General features: G+C 39.4%; 1 protein-coding gene across 5 annotated transcripts in view; it reads right to left on the reverse strand.

Annotated features, from left to right (window-relative positions):
- Positions 1 to 25009, reverse strand: part of ANKS1B (ankyrin repeat and sterile alpha motif domain containing 1B) — a 1158555-nt gene that overhangs the window by 407475 nt on the left and 726071 nt on the right. For 4 of the 5 annotated variants that reach the window (XM_024992182.2, XM_024992180.2, XM_024992184.2 and 1 more), the window contains exon 15: positions 22076 to 22182. In XM_024992182.2, coding sequence (XP_024847950.2) covers positions 22076 to 22182 — 107 coding nt within the window. Of the gene's footprint in view, positions 1 to 22075; positions 22633 to 25009 lie in introns of those variants that run through there. The other variant, XM_005206698.4, reaches the window with a different exon arrangement.

Genomic DNA, 25009 nt, shown 5'->3' on the forward strand with positions numbered 1-25009 from the left:
TCCAAAGTGAACCTGGAAGTAAAACAAACACACGAACACAAAGGGCCTCTGCACACAGAGCTTCCGGTTTGTCTTTCCATCGCCTCTTCCTGAAATGTGAACAGAAGACCATAAGCTGCCAGTCACTGATGACTATGTACTATGACTGAGTTAAAAACAAAGCACAGTCAAAAAATTAACTCCGGAAGTAGTTTCTAGTGATCAAAACCATCCCCAAGAAAGAAATGCAAAAAGGCAAAATGGTTGTCTGAAGAGGCCTTACAAATAGCCGAGAAAAGAAGAGAAGTGAAAGACAAAGGAGAAAAGGAAAGATATACCATCTGAATGCAGAGTTCCAAAGAATAGCAAGGAGAGATAAGGAAGTCTTCCTCAGTGATCAATACAAAGAAATAGAGGAAAACAACAGAATGGGAAAAACTAGAGATTTCTTCAAGAAAATTAGAGATACCAAGGGAACGTTTCATGCAAAGATGGGCACAAAAAAGGACAGAAATGCTATGGACCTATCAGAAGCAGAAGATATTAAGAAGAGGTGGCAAGAATACACAGAAGAACTATACAAAAAAAGATCTTAGTGACCCAGATAACCACAATGGTGTGATCACTTACCTGGGGCAAAGCATCCCGGAATGCAAAGTCAACTAGCCCTTAGGAAACAGGACTACGAACAAAGCTAGTGGAGGTGATGGAATCCCAGCTGAGCTATTTCAAATCCTAAAAGATGATGCTGTGAAAGTGCTGCACTCAATATGCCAGCAAATCTGGAAAACTCAGCAGTGGCCACAGAACTGGAAAAGGTCATTTTTCATTCCAAACCCAAAGAAGGGCAATGGCAAACTAATGCACAATTGCATTCATTTCACATGCTAGCAAAATAATGCTTAAAATACTTCAAGCTAGGCTTCAATAGTATATGAAGCAAGAACTTCCAGATGTAGAAGCTCAATTTAGAAAAGAAAAAGGAACCAGAGATCAAATTGCCAACATCCATTGGATCATAGAAAAAGCAAGAGAATTCCAGAAGAACATCTACTTCTGCTTCATTGACAATGCTAAAACCTTTGACTGGGTAGATCACAACAAATTGTGGAAAATTCTTAAAGAAATGGGAATACCAGACCACCTTACCTGCCTCCTGAGAAATTTGTATGCAGGTGATTAAGCAACAGTTAGAACCCGACATGGAACAACTGGCTGGTTCCAAAATGGGAAAGGAGTATGTCAAGGCTGTATACTGTCAGCCTGCTTATTTAACTTATATGCAGAGTACATCATATGAAATGCCAGGCTGGATGAAGCACAGGCTGAAATCAATATAGAGGGGAGAAATATCAATAACCTCAGATATGTAGATAACACCACCATTATGGCAGAAAGCAAAGAGGAATTAAAGAGCCTCTTGATGAAGGTGAGAGAGTAGAGTGAAAAACATGGCTTAAAACTCAACAAAAAACTAAAAAATCATGGCATCCGGTCTCATCACTTCATGGCAAATAGATGGGGAAACAATAGAAACAGTAACAGACTTTATTTTCTTGGGTTCCAAAACACTGCAGCCATGAAATTAAAAGAAGAAAAGCAATGACAAACCTAGACAGTGTATTACAAAGCAGAGACATTACTTTGCCTACAAAGGTCCGTATAGCCAAAGCTATGGTTTTTCCACTAGTCATGTATGGATGTGAGAGCTGGACAATAACAAAGACAGCACTGAAAAATTGATGCCTTTGAACTACAATGCTGGAGAAGACTCTTGAGAGTCCCTTGGACAGCAAGGAAATCAAACCAGGCAATCCTAAAGGAAATCAACCCTGAATATTCATTGGAATAACATTCTGAGGCTGCACCTCCAATACTTGGCCACCTGATGTGAAGAGCTGACTCGTTGGAAAAGACCCTGATGCTGGGAAAGATTGAAGGCAGGAGGAGAAGGCAATGACAGAGGATGAGATGGTTGGATGACATCACTGACTCAATGGACATGAGTTTGAGCAAACTTCGGAAGACTGTGAAGGACAGGGAAGCCTGGCGTGTTGCAGTCCATGGCGTTACAAACAATTGGACATGACTGAGCAACTGAGCAACAAAAACAGTAGTTTCAAGAAGAGAATTTCAGAATAAAAACAACTAACCTCTAATTGGTATACCCTGACAGGTTCAAGACAATATTACATATAAGGATAAATAAAAGGGTGCCATGAAAAAGGAATAGAGAAGAAAGGGATTTGGGAAGTTAAACATATTATTGCCAAAATTTTAAAAAGTCAGCTTAAACATTGAACTCGACCTCTTAGAGTATAAGACAAAAATAGAAATAGATGGTAAATATGAGAGAAAGGATAAGAGACATTGAGAAACAGTTGAGGAAATCCGATATTTGGCCAATAGGAATTTCTGAAAAGGCAACAGAATAGGTGAAGGGATAGGAACAATCAAAGAAGTAATGGAAGAAGATGTCCCACTTTATATATAAAGTGCTTAAAAAGTGTGGAACAGATGAAAAAGACACCCACTTAGTCACATGTTGATGACACATTGGGACACCAAAGATAAAAAGAAGATCCTGAAAACTTTCAGAGAGGGAAAAAGGTCATCTGTAAAGGAACTAAGTCTGACTTACCCACAACCACATCAAATGCTACAAGACAAAGAAGCAATGTCTGCCAAGCTCGAGAAATATCAGATTCAGTCTAGAATTACAAACTAAATCACAATATTCATCTGTGGGGGCATCAATATTCATGCTGTGGGGGCATGAAATAGACATTTTTAGATTCACAAGGGCTTAGAAATTCACCTCTCCTGTATTTCTCAGTTATTTCTTTTTTTTAAAGTTATTTGAGTGCGTGCTCCAGCAATATGAGAAATCAAATCAAGAAAAAGGAAAATATCCAAGAAACAGTGGATTGGATTCAGGGGTACAGTAAAGAGTTCCAGAATGATGAATGTGAGGCAGTCCCACAGAATGAGTTCAGCTTGGGACAGGAGGGTTTCCTGGGAAAAAGAAGTTCCAAAAAATAAATAGTATGATAAAGACTGGAAAACCCAGGGACAATATAAAGGCAGAAATGCACGAGAATGGAAAAGTAATCAGAAGTGACAAGGAAAAGGAAACAGTTGTTAGAAACAAATGAAAGGTAAGTTCTAGGATAGCTGTCACGTTTCTAGCTGAGATAACTGCATGAGTGTGAATGGTGTATGGTTTGACTGTCATCATCATGACCAACCTCATCATGGTTGGAGTAGGACCATGGTTTCATCCCTGATAAGCAGTCCCACACCCAGGAGTGGTATGGAGGCAGAGAAATACTGGAATTCAATGTACTGCTACAAGCCTGGACAACAGCAGAGCACTTCAGCAGGGACCACCAGAAAGCATAGCTTCTTTCCCTGTTTTGCTGGTCACACTTGGGTCTCTAGGATTATGTGGTGACAACAGAAGCCAATACTGATGGAAGTGGAATTTCATTCTGGCTCTGGCATGGAGTCAAAACTAGGTTGATTTAAAACATAAAAAGTGATGTTTCAGAGCATGTGATTCTGTGGGCTATGATTTGGCCTGTGAATCTATTGGGAACAGGGACACATAGAGAGAGAAGAGACGACGATATAAGTTAGCTAAATCCCCACTCTCATATCAAGATGTCAGTTAATGATATCTAAAGCTGAGGAGGCAGAAAGAAGGGCATATGCATATCATACGGAGATGAACTCCCGAAGGACTAACTACAGAAACATTTAAAGTATCTACTTCTGGAGAGTAGGGCCACGAGTGGGGCGAAGAGGGCAAGAAATTGTTTGTATTTACATTTTATTGGCACATTTGTTTTGATTTTAAAATAGATGTATATATGTATTACTTCCGGAGAAGGCAATGGCACCCTACTCCAGTACTCTTGCCTGGAAAATCCCATGGATGGAGGAGCCTCGTAGGCTGCAGTCCATGGGGTCGCTAAGAGTTGGACACGACTGAGCGACTTCACTTTCACTTTTCACTTTCATGCATTGGAGAAGGAAATGGCAACCCACTCCAGTGTTCTTGCCTGGAGAATCCCAGGGACGGGGGAGCCTGGTGGGCTGCCGTCTATGGGGTCTCACAGAGTCAGACACGACTGAAGTGACTTAGCAGCAGCAGCAGCAGCATGTATTACTTCAAAAATTTTTTTCAAGTGTGCATTCTCTTCTGTCAATCTCACTGTCTGAATTCCCCTGCTTCCGTGTTGTTGTTTAAATTGTCTTTATGCCTATTGTAAACCATCTTCTGGAAGAGGGTGAGATAAATAAAATAATTAACCAGTCACGGGCATCCACTCATCCATTTACTCAACCTCTTTCTCTTTTTCATTTCCGAGAGTGCTCTCTAGGACACAAGGGAGGGAGATTCTATTTAGCGCTACTGTTGTCTTGGTTGTGGTATAGCAGGAAGCAGAGAAGCCCTAATTTTTAGCATCTAGACTTCAGTTCTGAAGACTGCTATTGAAATGGTAAACTCTGATTACAGCTTTGAAAGTGCACTGTTTTCCCTGAGCTACAGAACAACCTTCTGAATTAGTATTAATAAAATGCTTTTCAATGGGATCTCTGACACCAGAAGTTGCCGATGTAATTACCATGCCTGGACTTGGCCTTGTCAGGCAGCACAGATAATCACCTTCAGTCCCCAGGCTGATGATTAACCAGTCAGTCAACTGGCACTGAATGCTCACTAGGAGGTTCTGTGGGGGTGACAGAGAAGGAGAAGACCCTGCAGTGACCTTTCCTTGAGGCATTCCAAACAGCAAGGGCTAAGGGTGCAGGGGGAGAAGGAAAGCAGATATCCACATGCATCAGAAGACAGAAATAAATAAACACATCATTCCCAGTTACACAGAGCAGGCCCTGTACATCCAAGCTGGAGTAGAATAAAAGTAGTCTCTCCCCCATCTGGCTAATGTTGACCTCTCAGGTTTTATGTGTGTTCCTTTTTTTTTTTTTTGCCCCTGCACCCCACCTGGACCCAAACACCACTAGATATTGCTCTGAGTGCCTCTGTGATAATTACATGCTGTGAAGGCAATGGCACCCCACTCCAGTACTCTTGCCTGGAAAATCCCAGGGATGGGGGAGCCTGTTGGGCTGCCGTCTATGGGGTCGCACAGAGTTGGACACGACTGAAGCGACTTAGCAGCAGCAGCAGCAGCCACTTGCCCGAGAGGATGCTCTATTACTCAGTCTTTGTCAGGCTGTGCATCTTCCCAGTCTGTTCAGAGTTAGTATAAACTTGACCTCTTTTACAGAGCCTTGACTGAGTCACTCATTTTGAGGGCCACCACTATACTCTGAATTGGAGAAGGAAATGGCAACCCACTCCAGTGTTCTTGCCTGGAGAATCCCATGGACGGAGAAGCCTGGTAGGCTGCAGTCCATGGGGTCGCACAGAGTCGGACACAACTGAAGCGACTTAGCAGTAGCAGCAGCGCTATACGCTGAATGAAAATTCCAATCAGTTACAGTGCCACAGGAATTTGTCTGTTTTCATGTATGCTTCTCCAGTAGATTCTTAGCATCATGAGAGGAGGGAATGGGTATATTATTCATTTCAACAGAATTAAAATAATTAACATATAAAAATACTTAGAACAGTGTCTGAATATAAGCATTATGTGAGTGTTATTATTATTATTAATGTCAGGTTTTGTATTTAGGAGCCCTAGCATAATATCTTCACATGAAAATGGCAGCTAGGCAAATGTTTCCTCCTTTGAATTCTTGGAACATGTCAAATAAGCTGAGTTTTAGAAAGGAGGAGGTGATAGGTATTTTTGGCAGTGGTCATGATTCCAGTGTGAAAGTGAGGATGATTTCTTTAGATATTGATAGCTGAGAGCTATGAATATCTTTGAAGAAGCAAAGGATGTAACAAGTGAATAAATTTAGTTTCAGAGGATATGGGGATATTCAAGATGATAAGAAACTACTAAAAAACATTTGCTATTGGCTTTGACGGTATACTCTCCCTCAGAAAGAGGGTCTTATTTGGAGAAACACCTAATGCAACTCAAGTGAGTTTGTTTCCTTCAGCATTATCTGGAAATAGAAGGCAAGTTGGTCAGACAGATGTTTCCATGCTCATCCTCCCTTGCTATCTGCATGTGTGATGCGCACGTGTGTGCTGCCATCTGGGTGAGACTATCTGGGCAGAGTGATGGATCATTAAGCTGTCTCTCCATATGGTGAATGTGCAGTATCTGAACCATGATTTCACAAGGTAGGTAATGCTTTAATTCAGAGAGGCATTGCATGATCCCTAGGATGGTTGCCAAATCAGTACCTGTTTTGTTCTTTAAATACTGTATGCATTTTGCAGTCTTATATCCTTTGTTGATGATTCCATTGGTCCCATTTTCACTGTTTACACAATCCTGCCCAAGTCCACTTCCTCCAGAGAGTCTGCCCTGATCACGCCAGCTCATCAACATCTCTTCCTTCTCATGACTTAGAGAAATTAATAGATTCTAACACTTATTTTTCCCACAGTTGCATTCTATGCTATGAAAACATTTACACTGTTGTCCTTTATTACTATTTGAATGTGTATTGCTATTTAGCTGCTAAGTATGCTAGTCTTAGTTCCCTGAATAGACTGTAGGATCTTTAACAAGAGCCTATTGTATGCCTCTCTGTAGTCTTGACCACAATTAGCACAGTTTGATGAGTATATTTGGTACTCAATAGGTGTTTCCTTAGGAATGAATGAATAAATCTCCAAGGAATCCATTCAAAAAGATTTTCCTGGGAGCCCCTTCACAAATGTTCATCTATGTTCCACTCTAGTTCATCAACAGATGTTAAAGTGTAAAAGATTCATATCTGAAACATAAATTTATATTGCAAAATGCTACAGTGTTCAAAGTTTGCATTGGTTAATATACTTCATCAGTTAGTCAGTCAGTCAGTTCAGTAGCTCAGTTGTGTCCGACTCTTTGCAACCCCATGAATCGCCGCACGCCAGGGCTCCCTGTCCATCACCAACTCCCAGAGTTCATAGTATTTCTTAATATACTTTATAGTCTGGATGCAAGTTTAGGTTAGTCATCCTTGAGAAAGTGAAAGTGAAAGTGAAGTCGCTCAGTCGTGTCCCACTCTTTGTGACCCCATGGACTGTAGCCTATCAGGCTCCTCCATCCATGGGATTTTCCAGGCAAGAGTGCTGGAGTGGATTGCCATTTCCTTCTCCAGGGGATCTTCCCGACCCAGGAATCGAATCTGGGTCTCCAGCATTGCGGGCAGACGCTTTACTGTCTGAGCCACCAGGGAAGCCCATCCTTGAGAACAAAGCTACAAAACTCTAGAGTATTCAAATATTCACATATAAATTAATTACCACAATTTGATCGACCATAGTTAAGGAAACATTTTATTGCTGTGAGCAGGTGGGTGTCCTTCAGTGTGTTTCTTAGGGAAAGCGCTAAATGCAATCTGGTTCCTTGGAAGTCCCACTGTACTCTGCCATTGGCATATGCTACTGTGTGGCCATTAAGTCCGAAAGGCTCAGTTCTTTGAGTGTACATGTGGTTGATTAATTGTGAGTTACAGTGACATAACTTTCCAATATACTTTAGAGTTGAATAAGTTACCTTATTCAACATAAGGTCACTGAGATAGGTGGGTTATGGGTATTTGGGATGTTTCTAGCATAATTCATAGAAGCTTTTCCTTTGTATCCCATGTATTATGAGGGCAAGAGCTATGAGGACTTTCAGCAATTTCTGTGTATCATTGTGCTGTCAATAATTCCAAAGTGGCTTGCCAGCTAAATGGAACAGGCACTCTGGTCACCATCATGATTCATTGCCTACTGAAAGCACGCAGCTAGCCTTAAGCTACTTCTCACCACAGCCCTATGAATCAGGCAGTGCTAGCTCCTGTTTGAAGTGGGGAAACTGATGCTCAGGGAGGTTAAGTGACTAACCCACTATCTCACACCAAGTACGAGAAGGAGTCAAACTATGAAAGCAGTTCTGTAGCTTAGAGCACAATTGTCTTTCTAATTTCTTTTGAGCATGATGATTAAAAATCTCAAATAAGCCCTCAACATGGCCCTGTAATTCTACTCCATTTTCTTTATAAATTTTCTTTCCTACTTTTTGAAATTACTCTTTCATATCTTCTCTATCTTCAAATCTTCTATGCCAATGTCTTATAAGTTAGAAAATAGAAGCCATTGGAAGGAACATAGCCCTATCTATATTCTCATCATCCTATACACTAATCATTAGAATACCCATTCTCTCTGTCTTTCCTCCTACTACAATAGGAATGTCTCCATCAAAGACACTTCTTCCCTTTGTCTCTGAATCCAAAAACATCTCACCTTTATTCATTCAGTCAATCCCTCCTTTTCTCCAATATCAATAGCTCCCTTTCTACCTGATCATTTATTTTAGTAGCCAAATGTGACTCTAGTCTCTCCTGTTTTAAAAAAAATCTTCCCTTTAGACATAGACATAGAGAATGAACTTGTGGACATAGCAGGGAAATGAGAGGGTAGGACAAATTGAGAAAGTAGCATTAACACATATACACTACATATGTAAAACAGATAACCAGTGGGAAGCTGCTGTATAACACAGGGACCCAGTATGGCTAGACCTAGAGGGGTGGGATGACCTAGAGGGTAGGATGGGAAGGGGGAGGGAGGCAATATATATAGAGAGGGAAGGGATATACATATATATAATTATATATATATATATGAAATTATATATATATATATATAGAGAGAGAGAAATTTGTATGCAGGTCAGGAAGCAACAGTTAGAACTGGACATGGAACAACAGACTGGTTCCAAATAGGAAAAGGAGTTCGTCAGGCTGTATATTGTCACCCTGTTTATTTAACTTATATGCAGAGTACATCATGAGAAACGCTGGACTGGAAGAAACACAAGCTGGAATCAAGATTGCCAGGAGAAATATCAATAACCTCAGATATGCAGATGACACCACCCTTATGGCAGAAAGTGAAGAGGAACTCAAAAGCTTCTTGATGAAAGTGAAAGTGGAGAGTGACAAAGTTGGCTTAAAGCTCAACATTCAGAAAACGAAGATCATGGCATCCGGTCCCACCACTTCATGGGAAATAGATGGGGAAACAGTGGAAATCGTGTCAGACTTTATTTTTCTGGGCTCCAAAATCACTACAGATGGTGACTGCAGCCATGAAATTAAAAGACGCTTACTCCTTGGAAGGAAAGTTATGACCAACCTAGATAGCATATTCAAAAGCAGAGACATTACTTTGCCAACAAAGGTTCGTCTAGTCAAGGCTATGGTTTTTCCTGTGGTCATGTACGGATGTGAGAGTTGGACTGTGAAGAAAGCTGAGCACTGAAGAATTGATGCTTTTGAACTGTGGTGTTGGAGAGGACTCTTGAGAGTCCCTTGGACTGCAAGGAGATCCAACCAGTCCATTCTGAAGGAGATCAGCCCTGGGATTTCTTTGGAAGGAATGATGCTAAAGCTGAAACTCCAGTACTTTGGCCACCTCATGCGAAGAGTTGACTCATTGGAAAAGACTCTGATGCTGGGAGGGATTGGGGGCAGGAGGAGAAGGGGACGACAGAGGATGAGATGGCTGGATGGCATCACTGACTCGATGGATGTGAGTCTGAGTGAACTCCAGGAGTTGGTGATGGACAGGGAGGCCTGGCGTGCCGCGATTCATGGGGTTGCAAAGAGTCGGACAAGGCTGAGTGACTGATCTGATCTCATCTGATATATAATTATGACTGATTTGAATTGTTGTACAGCAGAAAACAACACACCATTGTAAAGCAACTATCCTCCGATTTAAAAAAAAAAAACCTCTTTGACTCCCAAATCACTCTTTAGCTACTTGCTTATTTCTGTGTTTCCATTCTCAGCAAAACTTCTTTCAAGAGTTGTCTATTCTACCACTTCTTCAATCCAATGTAATATGGCTTCTGTGCCTCTTATTCCACTGAGCGTGCTCTTGTCAAGCTCTCAGGGGCCTCTATGTTACCAAATCCAGTGGTTATCTTTCCAGCCTCATCTCACTTGATCTCTCATCATCATTCTACCCAATTAGTTGCTTTTTTTGTGGGACAAGTTTTGGGGGAAAGATCATTCCACTTTCAGATACTTTGAAGTCTCAATATAGTATAAGAGCAGAAAACTTTTGTCTTTGTTAGTATAAGCGAAGTCACCTAAGGTGAATGTGTGGAGTGAGAGGAGAAGAGGGAAAGAGCTGAATCCTGGGGGACACACAGAGGCAGGGGGATCTACAAAGGAGCCAGAGAGGCAGTGGTTGCTGGGGTAGGAGGCGCCAAGGATATAGAAGCCAGGCAGAAAAAGCGTGGTCAGCAGAGACCAAGACCACAGAAATATGAAGTCAATAAAGCCTGGAAAGAGTGTGCTGTATTTGGCAATTCGGAGTTAATTAGTCACCACTTAAAAATAATTTCAGGATGCTGACAGATGCGAATTGTATTGAGGCCTGATTGTATTGAGTAGAAGGGGAAGCTAAAAAGTGTAGATATTTCTTATGAGAAGGTTGGCGATGAACGGAGGACATGTAATCAGGAGAAGCATTTAGGAAAGACACAGCACTGAGGGAGGGTTTCGAAAAGAAATCAGGTTATATCTGAGCTTGTTCAGAGATTGCCGAGAAAAAGGCTTACCTAATGCCAGACCACTATGCTAGAACTGAAAGTAGAATTAATTTTGCCCCCTCCATTAATTGAGAAAATATATTTGTAAGAGTTTTAAAGACTATGAAGTGTGATGATATTTAATATGGTATTTTTATTTCCACTGTTTCATAACTATTTACCAGAAAGTAAGCACATCACATTTTTTAAAAACTATGTAACTTTCCCTTCATCCCGTTTCCTGTCAATCATTTAGCAGTTTTTAAATGACTTAATTGGTATGAATGGCTTCTGTGCATTTCATTTTGACAGAGTAAGGGATTTCTGTAGTTGGTGTTGGCAAGCCTGTATGTCCCTTGTTCCTTGTTCCGAGCTAACTGACAACTGGGTGGGTTATATAGCTATAAAGGCCTAACAAATACCAAACGCTCATTTCCTTCTTCACAGGGTTACCTGTTTCTGATAAAAATGAGCAATACAACTCCTGTCAAAGAAAAATGAGATATTTTAGATTCTAGGTCTCCTATTCCAAGATCTCCTTCAAAACTCTGGAAGGACAAACCTTATTCTTCCTGCCAACCATCTAAACAGACATTGGCTTATAAACTCAAGATGTTTCACAATGCTTTGGTTATGAATCTTAGTCATTTTTGCTCAGTCTGACAGAAGGTAAAAGTTTAACCACCTGAAATTTAATTCTGTTAACTCAAAGGGCAGAAATCAATGATCTGATACTCAGAAGCCTATGTTAATAATTCATTGCATTTTTCTCTCCTCCTAAGGTACTTCTATAAGCAGAGTCACAGGGGCTCTTTACTCTTTCAGCTCATACGCTCTTAAATGAATGAATAGTTCCCAATGTCTATGATGTGCATGGTACATACAGACCAGACTAGGAAGTCAGGGACATGCAAGCAATGCCCTGTAAGATGTTTCTATGTCTCTCTCATGTGCGTTTTCTTGTGGATAAAAATTTGTAGCCATTTATAATCATATTCATTACTTCTTAGAAAAGCTGTAATAAGCCTTCCATTTTCATTATATCCAAAAGATGTAATCATATCTTCCATGAACATTGCTCCCGTTTCATGTAGCGTCTCTTGCATGCAAGGAATGAATCCTATGGAGAAGGTCTCGTGGTCTGAGGTCAAACTCAGAGGTATACCTTTATTTTTATAACCCTGTGTGGCAGGAAATTTCCTTAATGAAGACTGCCTACTCTCTGCATGAGGCAAGATTTTTCTTCTCTCTTACCTCTTCTTGGTTCTCCTCTGAATCATCATCCCCTGTATCACCCCAAGAATCAAAAATGCTCATGCTATTTTTGTGTGTCCAGAACCCATACTTCCTCATCTTGCCCACATACATTGCCTCAGCGACTCTTACTGAAAATGTCTTCCCTTTAGACTCAAATTGACCTGGGTTTGAATCTTGAGTGCACGGGGCCAGATAGTTAGTCTCTGAATAAGTAACTTTTGGACTTCCTGGTGGTCCAGTGGTTGAGAGTCCACCTTCCAATGTAGTGGACATGGGCTCATTCCCTGCTCCAGGAAGATTCCACATGCTTGAGCCCGTGCACCGCAACTACTGAGTCTGCACTCTAGAGCCTGTGATCCGAAACCACTAAGCCTACACACCAAAGCTACCGAAGGCTGTGCCCCCTAGAGCCTGTGCTCTGAAGCAAGAGAAGCCACCACAGTGAGAAGCCTGTGCACTGCAACTGCAGAGCAGACCACATTCGCTGCAACTAGAGAAAGCCCATGCGCAGCAGTGAACACCCACAGCAGCCACATTTTGTCATTTTTTAAAACCGGAATAACACTACATACTTTATAATATTTGTGAGAGAGGGAAATACAATACATGGAAAAAAGTATTTAACAAGTTATTGATTAATGGCAGTTATATTATTAAATTGCTTATATTTTCTTTCCTTTCTATAAAACACAACTTTTGTTTAATCACCTATTCCTTTGGCATATCTCTATCAGATAGACATCAACTATAAGGATGACAAACAAATGAACATTTTTTGTAAATGTGATTTATTTAGGGGCCAACAGAGGTTGCAAAGTAAAATGGAAAGACTGTAGGGCTAGAGAGGTAGGAAGCTCTTGGTTCTGGCTTTGCTGGTTCTCATATTAACTAAAACTAAGTAAGCTATCAGGAAGATCGCATTTGTCATTGATGAAAGAGTAATATCAGATTCTTTAGACATTTTAAATTTCACATAAACCTCAAGTAGGTTGACTTTGATTCAATTAAGCAAATATCTACTGAGTAACCATTATGCACTGTGTTTGGCAATGTGAGGTATAATAAAGGATGCATATTCATACATTCTTACTGAGAACTGCTATTGGTTGGATTATGTCCCTTCCTCAAATCCTTATGTTGAAGTATTAACTTCCTAGTACCTCAGAATGTGACTTTATCTGAAGACAAGGTTTTTACAGAGATAGTCGAGTTAAAATGAGGTCCTTAGGGTGGACCTGAATGCAATATAACTGGTGTCCTTATAAGAGGAGGAACTGGACAGACACACACAGAGGGAAGACAGTGTGAAAACATGAGGAGAAGACAGCCGTCTTTGCAAAACCAAGGACAGAGGGATAGAGCACATACTCCCCTCAGAGCTGTCAGAGGAAGGACCCACCCCTGCTGACACCTGCTGACATACTGGACTTGCAGCCTCCAGAACTGTAAGACGATATATCACTGTAGTCCATTCCCTCCAGTGTGTGGCAGCCCCAGAAAATTCATGCAAGAACCAGCTATGTGCTAGTGACTGGGAAGGTAACGTTGAACCAGACACTGTTATCTCCTAGGGGAAGGGGTCAGATGATTCCACCGTAGATGATAAGCAGGGTGCCATGAGAGGCTGCTGAAGAATAGTTGAGCAATATGAATTTGTTTTAAAGGGTCTACAGAAGGAAACTCTGAGTCAAATTTTGAAGTAAGAGTTACTCAGGCTAAACCTAAGTGCAAGAAAGTATTGTTCTGAGCAGAGAACTGTGTGTGCAAAGGCATGGATCTGTGAGCAAGTGTGGCACAATTAAGACTATAATAATTAAACCCATCTTAAGATGGGTAAGAGGTGAAGCTGAAGGGGTGGGCAGGGTCCAGATCAGTAGAGGAAGTCTCCGCAGAGCAAGCAGAAAGACTAAGGCCTTAAGGAACAAGTCTTGAATAGGGAATAGGGAAGAAATAGGCTATGTTAGGCAGGAAGGAAATCATGAACAGAGAAAGGAAGATATGTATTTGTTTGGCAGTGAGAGTTCTGGTCTTGGTAAAACAGAGGTCCTCTGGAGAGGCAGTGAGGAAGAGAAAGAAAAGTAGGAAGAAATGAGATGAAGAGGTTCCTTAAAGGACTAGAAATAGGCCAAGCTTCAAGGGCTCGAAGGGCAGGGCCCTTGTTCTGTTCAGTGTTTGCAATCTAACAGGGGCTCTGTATACATTCACTGAATGAATGAAGGGAGGAATGATGAAACAGTATGGTTTTAGTGAATTGAATAGGAACTTTTAAGTCAAAGCAGTTTGGTTTTAAACTCTAGGTGCTGCTTGGCAGTTTTTAAAACTTTCTGAATCTCATTATCTTCATTATTCAGTTCAGTTCAGTTCAGTTCAGTCGCTCAGTCATGTCCGACTCTTTGCAACCCTATACTGATAGGAAGATGTGAGAGTTACATGAGTATAATTTATATAATATATGAAACTAAATAAAACTTAAAAATGTCATCCAATCAATATTTACTAAGAAGCTACTATATGCCAGGCCCTGGGTTAGGCTTTAGGAATACAAAGATAAATAAGACCCACTTTCTGCCTCTTAGGATCTCACTTTCTAGGGTGGAAAGCAGACATCTGAACAGATAACATAATTGCAATGAAATATAATAAGCCCTAGCTTAGGGCTAAGAAAAGGATGCCAGAGGTGCACAGAGAAAGGGCAGTTGTGCTAGCTAGATGACAAAATGGCATTAGGGAATACTTCTTGGAGGACGTGATGCTTAAGCTCAATCAGTGCTACACAATGAACAATGCTGTAAAATGAGGTGACGAGGGAAGAGAAAGGAATTCCAAACAGAGGGACTAGAAGGCTTCCTCTGCAGCTGTGTTTTTCTAGTTCTTATGCCTGTGTAGTTCCCTTACTGAAAATATACTCCAGCCTGGTTGGTTAGAGCAAAACCCCCCTTTTGCTCTTGACAGACTCCTGAAGACTGGATCTTGTTCTGAATATCCTCAGCTATTGGCTGGGATCTCTTTAAATCAAACAGGCTCTCAGAAACCTTATTGGAGCCACCTGCCTGATTCCTTGCTCCCTTTCTCCTTCCTTTTCTCCTTTCATCAAACATTTACTGTGTCTATATGTGTAAGTCAGAGGTTGTACTTGGAGATGCAGAGGATCAAAGAATTTTTCTAACTCTCAAGAAATTAAAAATCAAGTGCAAGGGCAGCAAATGATGGCCTATTGACTAGATCTGCCTCTTTTTTTGTAAATAAAGTTATATTTGAACACAGTCAGGTCCATTTATTTGTATATTATCTATGGTCACTTTCATGATGAAATAGAAAAGTCGAATACTTGCAACACAGACCATATGGCTTTCAAAACCTAAAATATTTACTATCTGGCCATTTATAGAATAAGTTTGCCACCTCCGTTGTAGTGTTTGTGGTGGCAGAGGTGGTGGGGTAGATGAACAAGTAAATAGGGAATATAGCACAGTAAGACAAGGGGAAAGAAGGGTTCCGAACCCATACTTGGGAGGTCAGGCAAGAAGTGACGGCTAAAAGAAGTGACAACCAGGCTAAGATCTAAAGGATAAAAAGGAGTTAAGAGGGGAAGGAAGGTCATTCTTGGCAGAGGTGGCAGCATGTGCAAAGGCCAGGCAATGACAGAAAAATGTCAGTTCTGGAGAACAGTAAAGAGATGAAATAACACATGAGGCTAGAAAATAAGTTGGATCAGGCAGGTCAGAAAGGGTCCTCAATATGAAAGCCACATTAAGGATTTTGTAAATATAATCTCCCATAGGTAATTGAGAATCATTGAAAGATTTTAAGTAGAGTGGGGCTGAAGCAAGGGTGCTAAATATTTGGTACTCAGACATGTATGCGGAAATGTTTATTGAATAGCTAGACAGTACTGGATGCCAGGTAGAAAGCACGGAAGAGTAGGGACAGCTACGGATCTATTAATACAAGAACCGGTGATCTCCCTACTGGGTAGACAAATTGAGCACCACCACCTTGGGAGGCAGAGGAGCCTGGCAGGCTACAGTCCATGGGGTTGCAAGAGTCAGATATGACTTAGTGATTAAACAACCTCACCTTGTGAGGCAGGAGGGTTAGGAGACTAGGAGTGATTGGAAAGGGCAGTGTAACGTTACAGAAACCAAACAAATTTCAGCAAGGGAATAAGTACCAATAAGGAGTGGAGTGAGAATCAGTCATTGAAAGAGGTCAAAGAGAAATGAAGTAAGGAGAAAAAAGAGGGTAGGGGTGGAGATTTGGTAAGAAAGAGGTTACAGCTTACTTAAAAGAGAACAAACTTTGTGGAAGAGCTGGGAAGCAGGCTGGATTATAGGGGTAAATGAGGTGACTGGAGATGAGAAAATCGAGGTCATTGAGAGATCTGTCCATTTAAAGAAGAGATGAAATATGATTGTGGCTGACTTTCTTAAAATCAGTCTGTAATTCAGCAGTTTTAGTAAGTTGTACAATTCATGATTAAATTCTTCATCCCAAAGATCTGGTCATTTGGTGCAATACTGGAGATAAGTATGCAAATATGCTGCATGACTAAATTAAAGGCCGTTACGTGTGAGCATTAGTTAGGAGCGGTAGCTGTAGTAGTGCTTTATTAGAAAATGGGGCAGCATATTTTAATGCTCAAATATGTAATCAGAGTAACTTCTAGGTAGGAGGAAAGGCTTGATTCTCCTTAGAGTCACTGGATTGGAATTGTGACTGCTGTTTTTTCTGAAGGCCATCCATCCTTCTCAGACAGCCATGCCTGCACATGCCCTCATTTCTGACTTTCTGCTCCACAAGCCATCAGTGTCCTTCTAAGGCTAATGAGAGCTACAAGAACAATTAATAGCTCTGCCAGCACCACTATCATACCCTGCATCCTTAAAGAGCTCAAAATATTCAATAACGAGCACAAAGAACATTTCTCCCAGACCTCTCATTGCATTGATTTTACAGGTGAGTAAATCAAGCCATACAGAAGCAAGACAGTGGACACAAGAAGTCTTACTTCAGTCCTCTCTCACAGCACTGCAAGGCTGTTGCCTGTTACATTTGTAATTAAGCTGTTGTCTAGATAAAGAACAACTCCCTCCTGGCTTTGACTTTTGGTTACCAACAGATTTTAAATGCCAATAATTGAAAAAAAAAAGGTATTTTTTCAAAAATGGGTATGTAACTACTGGCCTAAATGAATATGGAGAATTATAACTGCCCTTTCAATATAAAGCCACCTGTTTCAGAAACAGGAAGGCATAGGGAGTGTGGCAGGTATATTTCTCTTATACCCTTAAATCTCAGTAACTTTATAACATTTTCTTAAACAATATTTGAAACAGGAAAACATTGTGAAGGTTCTTAGTCTTATTTTTTAGGGATAATTTATTTTTCTGCTTCCCAAGTTTAACTTCTTACTTGGGTCAAGATATGCTGCTAAGATACTTAAATGGTCAGTTTTATCAGGTCAACTGCAAATGGTGCTCTTATTACAGAAAAGTTATGCAAGAGAGAAGAAAAGAAGTAAGTCTATTAGCATGTAAAATGCACCACAAAAATGAAAAAAAGGTTTGAATTAAATACTTATAAGATCAATCTTGCTCAAATCTTTGGTTCAAATGGATGACTTCCAAGAGCTCTGTGACTCTACTTCTGTGTCTAATAGGCAGTACTCACTTTGACCTTCAGTAAATTCTTTATGAATGCTACCTACTCAAGTGTACAAAAATGCTAATTCACGTAGGGTCCTTGGTATTATTTTTATATCTTATTCTGTATGCATTTTGAAATTTTAATAGTGGTCAAAGCATCTAAGTCAACTGCTAGAAAGCATAGGACGTGCTAAAATAATGAGCTGGTATAATTTCTTTCCCCTTTTGATTAGAGTTTACAAATATGACTGTCTGTTAAAACATGGTGAGGCTAGGGGTCAGTTCTCCAAGTAAGAGAAACTTCTTACTGTAGTCTTTGGATGACAAATCTATCATAACACTGCCAGTGTTTAGATGTTATCAGTATCTATATCTTTCTTTACTCTACTCCATGCTATGATAGATTTTTACCTCTACCATTGCTTACTGTAATTTGCTGCTGAAAAAACAATTCCTGGTAAGTAATATGCTGAAGGATGGTGCTTATATGAAAGGATGAATGACAAGATCCCCATGATATAACATGCGAATACACGTTTGTGTTAGCACATGAAGGAATGTATATGCAATGCTCATGCAAATAATATGGTAGGTCTAAGAGCAATACTGTAACCTGCTTGAGGTCAAAGGTAATACCCTTTAAGGGTTATTGTTATACCCTTAGTAATTTAATTAACAATGCTGTTAGCACATAGGAAATGTTTAAGGAGTGTTTGTTGCATGAATGGATAAAAGGTACTAATGCTCTATGTCCCCACCGGCAGGATGAGGCTTTTAGTCCTTGGCTGGATGTCCATCTATAATAATCTGCTGTGGATCCGGTTTTTATGGGGAGATTTCTGTGTATACTACATTATGCTAGGAGTGCTAGGAATGCAAGGAAATCGAATATTTAGAACTTGGACTCGAAGACCTTCTAGTCTAGTTGGGGAGATAAGATATATTCAAGTGAAAACTTAACTCCCAATCCTGGAGAGTAAATGATGGCATGCCAAATGTAATTTTTCATGCCAAATACAACCCCTACATGAAATCGAGAAAAGAGAGGCTGCTAAGTACTGGAACCCTTAAGAAAAGCTATAGAAACAAGGCAGAAATTGAGTTAGACCTTTGAGGATGAAAGACAGAGAGGAAGGAAAGGAATAGCTGTGAGAGCTGAGGGAGTGTACAAATGAGTATTCATCAGGACAAGAACAGATAGTTTGAGGCTTACATATTAGGAAGCAGCCATTAACACAGGAAAAGACATGATGATGGAATTATATCCAAAAAGAAAGTAAATCATCATGAGCATTTTATACAGTAATCATTTCATACTTAAACTCCTTAGTGAAAAAAAAGTAATGTTGAAAGTCAGACACATCCTATATGTTACAAATTTGGGGAAAACAAGTGGGATATCAGAGGACCATGGCGGCACTCCCAGAGGCTAGTGAGTAGCAGGTAGACATGCTGAAGTAGATGGGAGCTGATAATATGTGACTTCAGAGGGGATGGACAGGTAGAGCGGGGCTTGAACAAGTCTTCAGACAAAGGATTTCTGTGTTGAAGGGACTTTTGCCACATAGATCTAAACTTTCCCAAAGTCTTAAATGTAATTTTGTAGTTATTCTTTGTACCTATTTTCACTTATTTTATATTTTTAAGGACACATAAATGTCCTGTGCAATACTATTCTGCAAACCAGGACCAGATACATAAAGAAAAAGTTTGGAATTTTAACTTTCAGGTATTTTAACAAGATTGATACATAAATAAAATCAAGAATAAGTTTTAAGAGCCCAAAGGAGAAACAATAATGGATAAAAATTTAAAAATAAATGAGTCCTTCTTTTCTAACAAGGTCCTTCTTTTCTGCCTAGGAATTGATGTAAAAAATCTTTATCAAAGTTAATCACAGCTGTGTGGATAAATCATTCATATATTGTGTTTATGTGTAAGAGTATGTAGAACAGTTATTAACAAAAAAATTCGTAAAGCTTTCAATAAATACTTTGAAATTTACTTATATGGACCCTTTGAAACTCATATTCATTATGGAATATTGATTAAATGAAAAATTAACTGTTGAGAATGTTTCCTAAATAAAGAATATCTATGCATGGATGCAGTACAATATTTCAACCAACATTAATTATATCCTTTTGATGTCTCTACTGTCTTGTTCTAAAAAATAAATAAGACCTGCACTATATCATAGTTAATAGGAGTGTGGTGCTTGTTGCTTAGGCAACAGAATGAATAAATGCAGGTCAGAATGTGCTTCAAGAAAAACAAAAGCTAGAATATGATACCGAATGGAGACTAAGCAGGTCCAACAGATTTTTCACCACATTAACGAAACCTATTTCTCAAAGTTGGCTGATCATATTAGTGTACTTTAACTAAGTTCATAATTATGTAAATTAGATTATGGAGATCAATACATAATTTTTATAGAGATAGAAATTGATTTTGTATAATGCTAGTAGCAAATAAATGGTGTATAGCAGCATGCAAAGTGATAATTGTTGACACTGTTTTATGATTTGCTTCATTTCCATAATTAACTCCTCTGAATGATAATTCAAATTTTTAAAATTCTGTCTTGTATAGAAAGTGTTTGATTTTTCTGAATTAACTATGTTTTCTTAATTTCTGAAAAATTATATACAATAATTTGAATTGAAAAAATAAAGTCGAAAGTCTATGGAGAGGATCAGACCTTGGTTTTGTCATATATGTCCAGGATTTTTTTCCTCCTGGATACATTTTGGAGTGTTTATACATATTTTATTCATGAACGCTTTTTTCCAATCTCCAAATGCTTATTGGAAACATGTTTGATTAACCTTTGCATTGGGTTTTCAAAAAGGGATTATATTTACTCCAAAGTGTTTAACATTCAGAGGAAAATTATGCTGAATTAAAATCTTTCAAAGTAGATCAATGATCCAGAGAATCCAAAGACCTAGCTAACTTCTCACGGGACCAGAATAAATCTGGACACAGGTTTGAGGAGTGGGAGTGAAAAAGTCTTATTTCAAGGAGAGATAAGGAGAAAGAATAAAGACATCCAAATGTGCAGTAAATGTAATAGTTTCTCTAATTCTTAGTGTCATCTGTTTAGTGTCCTAAGGCTGTCCTAATTCTACCCAGTCTGTCCTAAGACTCTCACAGCAACTAAAGAAAATTTTATTTCCCCCCCTATTTTGATAGCTATACAATCTGTCTAATCAGTGACAGTATTCTTAGACATGAGAAAAATAATAGTTGCTGCATGTCTCATTATTTAAAAGTGGGTTCATTAAGAGTTTTATGGGTACAATTACTTAGAGCTCATATGTCTCACTACATTGATGCAGCTTAAAAAAAAACAGCTCATGGGACACACATTTTTGGAGAAGCAGAAGTTTAACAGTTTAAATAATCTTCAAATCTACAATAGTCAAGTCAAGCTTGGAGAAAATAATCTAAAATGAAAATAAAAAGACGTGCCTAGCTCTCAGTATAATGTTATCAATTTTATTATTAATAAGCCTCACGTGTAAGCTCCAGTATTTTATTTAGAAATAGCTATTAATTGTTTCTGCAAGCCATTTTGTGCTACATGCCTATGTTAAGTATTTTCTCTCTAAATTAGGAATTAGTAATATGTGTGATGGGACCTTAAAAGCAAAGGAAGGTAATACTGACTGTGACGTAGCTTAACAAGGGAAACTGATGAGCACTGGGGGAGGCATGTGAATGATCACAAAGCTGTGTTATGGGTCTGCACAGTTCCCCATCCTCCTTCCTCACCTATATTCATCACAGTGCGAAGTTTGCACGACCAGCTTTAGACTGCAGGCAGACCAGTATTCAGAAGTACACGAATGTACTTAGTCCATCAGCCTCTCTTTCTAGATATTGACAGTTAATTGATGGAAGTGTTTGTTTTCTACCTAAAATCATAAACAGTACCTTGTTGCTCTTCAATCAGCATGTAAACTAAGCAAAAGCTCTCTACGATAGACCATTCGAATCAGTTTGCTAATGAACTAAAGGTCATCCACACAATTTAAACTCCTTATTGAACAATTATAAGGAAAAAAATGATCTTCATACCATAAACACAACAAATTGTTTAATTAATCACTAAGTGCTGATACCCAAATGAAATATGTTTCAGGAATCTAGAATTAACTGAAGAGTGCTATCATCATCTAACTGGGTATTCTGAGATGACAGATTTATAAAAATCACACAGAGAATGACAGGGAGAATATAAATGTTAATCTTCTTTCACTGCCTATAAATAGTACTCTCACCGGTTCATTCATATAATACACATGTATATGGATGCACATAGATCTCATTTTTCAGCAAGTGCCTATATGTTACACAGTCGGTTCAGTCCTAAGGGCATCCGATTTTCTAATGCAGTTACATATATACAATTGACCAGTTTTGGTGCAAATCAGGCTGCCTCTGAGCCGTGTAAGACACATAAGAAGCAAAGACAGACAAAAGGCAGCTCCGTGGACACAGAGAGCGTCTTACCATAAACTGCACATTGTCAAATCCATTAGCCATCAGGTGGTTCTCGTACTGAGGTAGCCCAATGCTTTCCAACCATTGTCCCACTGTTTGGACAGGGCATCTGGGTCCTGTAAGAGGATGAAGAGGGAAGCGTTTAAGCAGGGAGTAGCCGTCCACGGGGTAATAGCGGTAGTCCTGGGCTGAGAGGTGGCATTGCCACATCATGCTCCTGGGAAAGTTGCTATCAAAGGAGCCCGCCAGCTTGACAGATTAATGTTCTCAGCGAGAGAGCAAAGTCAGAAGTAAAACATAGTTTGCCAGGCAGGCTGTGGAGTATGACTTGATCCTAGCTCCACATTTCTTACATATTAATCTTTACTACCGACCAGTACGTCACACAGCCCCCAAAACCAGGCAGCAGAAGAAGGCATATCAAGCTGTCAGCTTAGGCTGGTCTGCGTTCTGTGTGATTGTTGGAGTACTCCACAATGAGCAATGCACGGCCAGCAGCCAGAATTCTTTTTATCAAGTACTCCTACACTCATCAGTATGCAGCTCCATGCTCCTTGCTCCCCCTCGCTCGCTCCCCTTCATTACCCAGCCCAGGCTACACCTCGCATTTTCAATAATAGCCATCAGATAAGGCAGATTTTTTTTGTCTGCAAGCTGTAAGCCTGCTGCTGCTGCTTCCTCCTACACACCCATCCAAGCGTCAATCTTGAATGATGAGAGCAGTCAAAACAAATGCAGAAAATAGCAAGATTCAAAAGCAAACTAAAGTGCTTAAAACTGAATTGAATCTTCATACTGGTTATACGTTATAGAGCTATTTGTTGTGGAATTTTACGTTTCAAAAGACACCAGGAAATGCAAAGCTTTAACTATAGCTTACAGGGGAGCCCCCGACAGGTTCTCTTTTTCCTTTTCTTTCCTTTCTTATTTTTTTAAAACGCAGCACAGATAAATGTTTCCGATCTAAAGCTTTACAGTGTTGGAGAACAATTATTCTCTTTCTTTACCGTGCTGTATCAAAATGAGCCTCTCCGAGGTATTTTTTTTTTTTCCTTCTTGAATTGCTGCAAAATACAGAAACTGCATCGCAATCTTGAAGTCAAGATAATTCATTTCTCATTTGTGAGGCTTCTTACAAACAAAAATATTATTAGGCACAAAAAATCCTTTCCCCTCTGATATTTATAACCCAATCTACCAGGGCTGACGTTCTAAATTAGGTATAGAGGTAACATTACTGGGTAGAATTTTTTAATAAAGAAGAAGAGCCCTAACCAAGAATAATTTAAGAATAACAGATGTAAATGTGTGAGTTTTACTGAATGGCAGACAGACTGAGTAATTTATTTAATAATCGAGAGAAACCAGAGATTAATAATAGAACCCATAGGAGTAGATCATGAAAAGAACAGACTCTTAAGATTGAGAGAGAACTTGCAGAGAGGTTAATCTAACCTCCCTCTTAATGCAGGAATCCCTTGTAACAGAGTTCCTTGAAGAATATTATCTAATTTAGGCTTGAATACTGCCTGTAACAGAGCTCTCACTACTTATCAAAAAGCCTCCACTTATTAGGAAGGTATTTTACTTCCTGCTGTTGTGTTTAGTCACTAAGTTGTGTCTGACTCTTTGCGACCCCATGGACTGTAGCCCACCAGTCTCCTCTGTCCATGGGATTCTCCAGGCAAGAATACTGGAGTAGGTTGTCACCTCCTTCTCCAGGGGATCTTCCTGAGCTAGGGATTGAACCTGGGTCTCCTGCATTGGCTGGTGGATTCTCCACTGCTGAACCACCTGGGAAACCCTAGCTGACTTCTACTCACTGGCTCCAGCTCTGCCTTTGGAGTCACACAGACTGAGAACACTGCCTTTACCACATAAAGTGTTTTAAAAATTAAAGATAACTCTCATCCCCCCAGAATAGTGCCTGACACATAGTAAGTGCTCAATAAATATTCATTGAATAAATGAAACATCACTTTCCTTCTTTCCCCAGATCTTACCTTTCTTTGTTTCCTTTGTCTTTTGAAGAGCACTGTCAACCTCCCAAGCACACAGACATTAAACTGCAAAGCATCTTATATTCTTTCTTTCACCACTGACATCAGTTGCCAAATTCCAGTCATCCCTCATCATAGTATCTCTTGCCTCTATTCCCTTAATTCAAATTCCTGTCTCATGTTTAGAGAACTGACACCTACTGTGATTTTGCTCTTAGTTCAGGCCCACCTGGCCTAATACAACTATGGCCTCTGTGTTCATCTTCCTTCCTCTGATATTTCAAATTCTAGTATATACATGGATGTCAGAATAATCTCTTTAAGACAGTTTTGATTATAACTCCTTGTTTCAGAACACTTCCGTGGTTTTTTGTTGGCTTCAAAATAAATTCCCAATTCCTTTGATGACATTTTGGGGTCATGATTACTACAAATCCTCTAATTTTATTTCCCTTTCCCCAAGTTCCAAGCAGGTGGGATTACTGGCTAGAATATACTTGGGTTGCTTTTATTATGTCTCCATATTTATGCCTGTTCTTTGACTTTAGATATGATGATATTTTCTTTATGAAACCCTTTCTAATCCCACCTAACAGGAATAAATCTCTTCCTTATCTGTTTTAAGTGGCATTTTTAGGCCATCTATTATAACAATGTTTTTTGTCTAACATTATAGTTATTTGTGTACAAGATATATTTCTTGAATGTAGGAATATGTCTGGCTAACATTAAAAGTAGTAATAATTCATTATGTACCTGCTAAACCAAATAAAGCAATTTTCATCTCACAATTCAAACTGTGTAAAATCCTCCTAGTTTCAGATTAAAAAAAAATTTTTAAGTCTATCCCAAGTCTCTGAGTTCTTTGTTTTAAAAGAAAACAGCTAGGTTTTAAAATAGAACCAATCAGATTCTAGGTCTCTTAAGAAGGTCAAAAAGTTTG

This window comes from Bos taurus, chromosome 5 (genome assembly GCF_002263795.3).
Source record: "Bos taurus isolate L1 Dominette 01449 registration number 42190680 breed Hereford chromosome 5, ARS-UCD2.0, whole genome shotgun sequence".
Taxonomy (NCBI): domain Eukaryota; kingdom Metazoa; phylum Chordata; class Mammalia; order Artiodactyla; family Bovidae; genus Bos; species Bos taurus.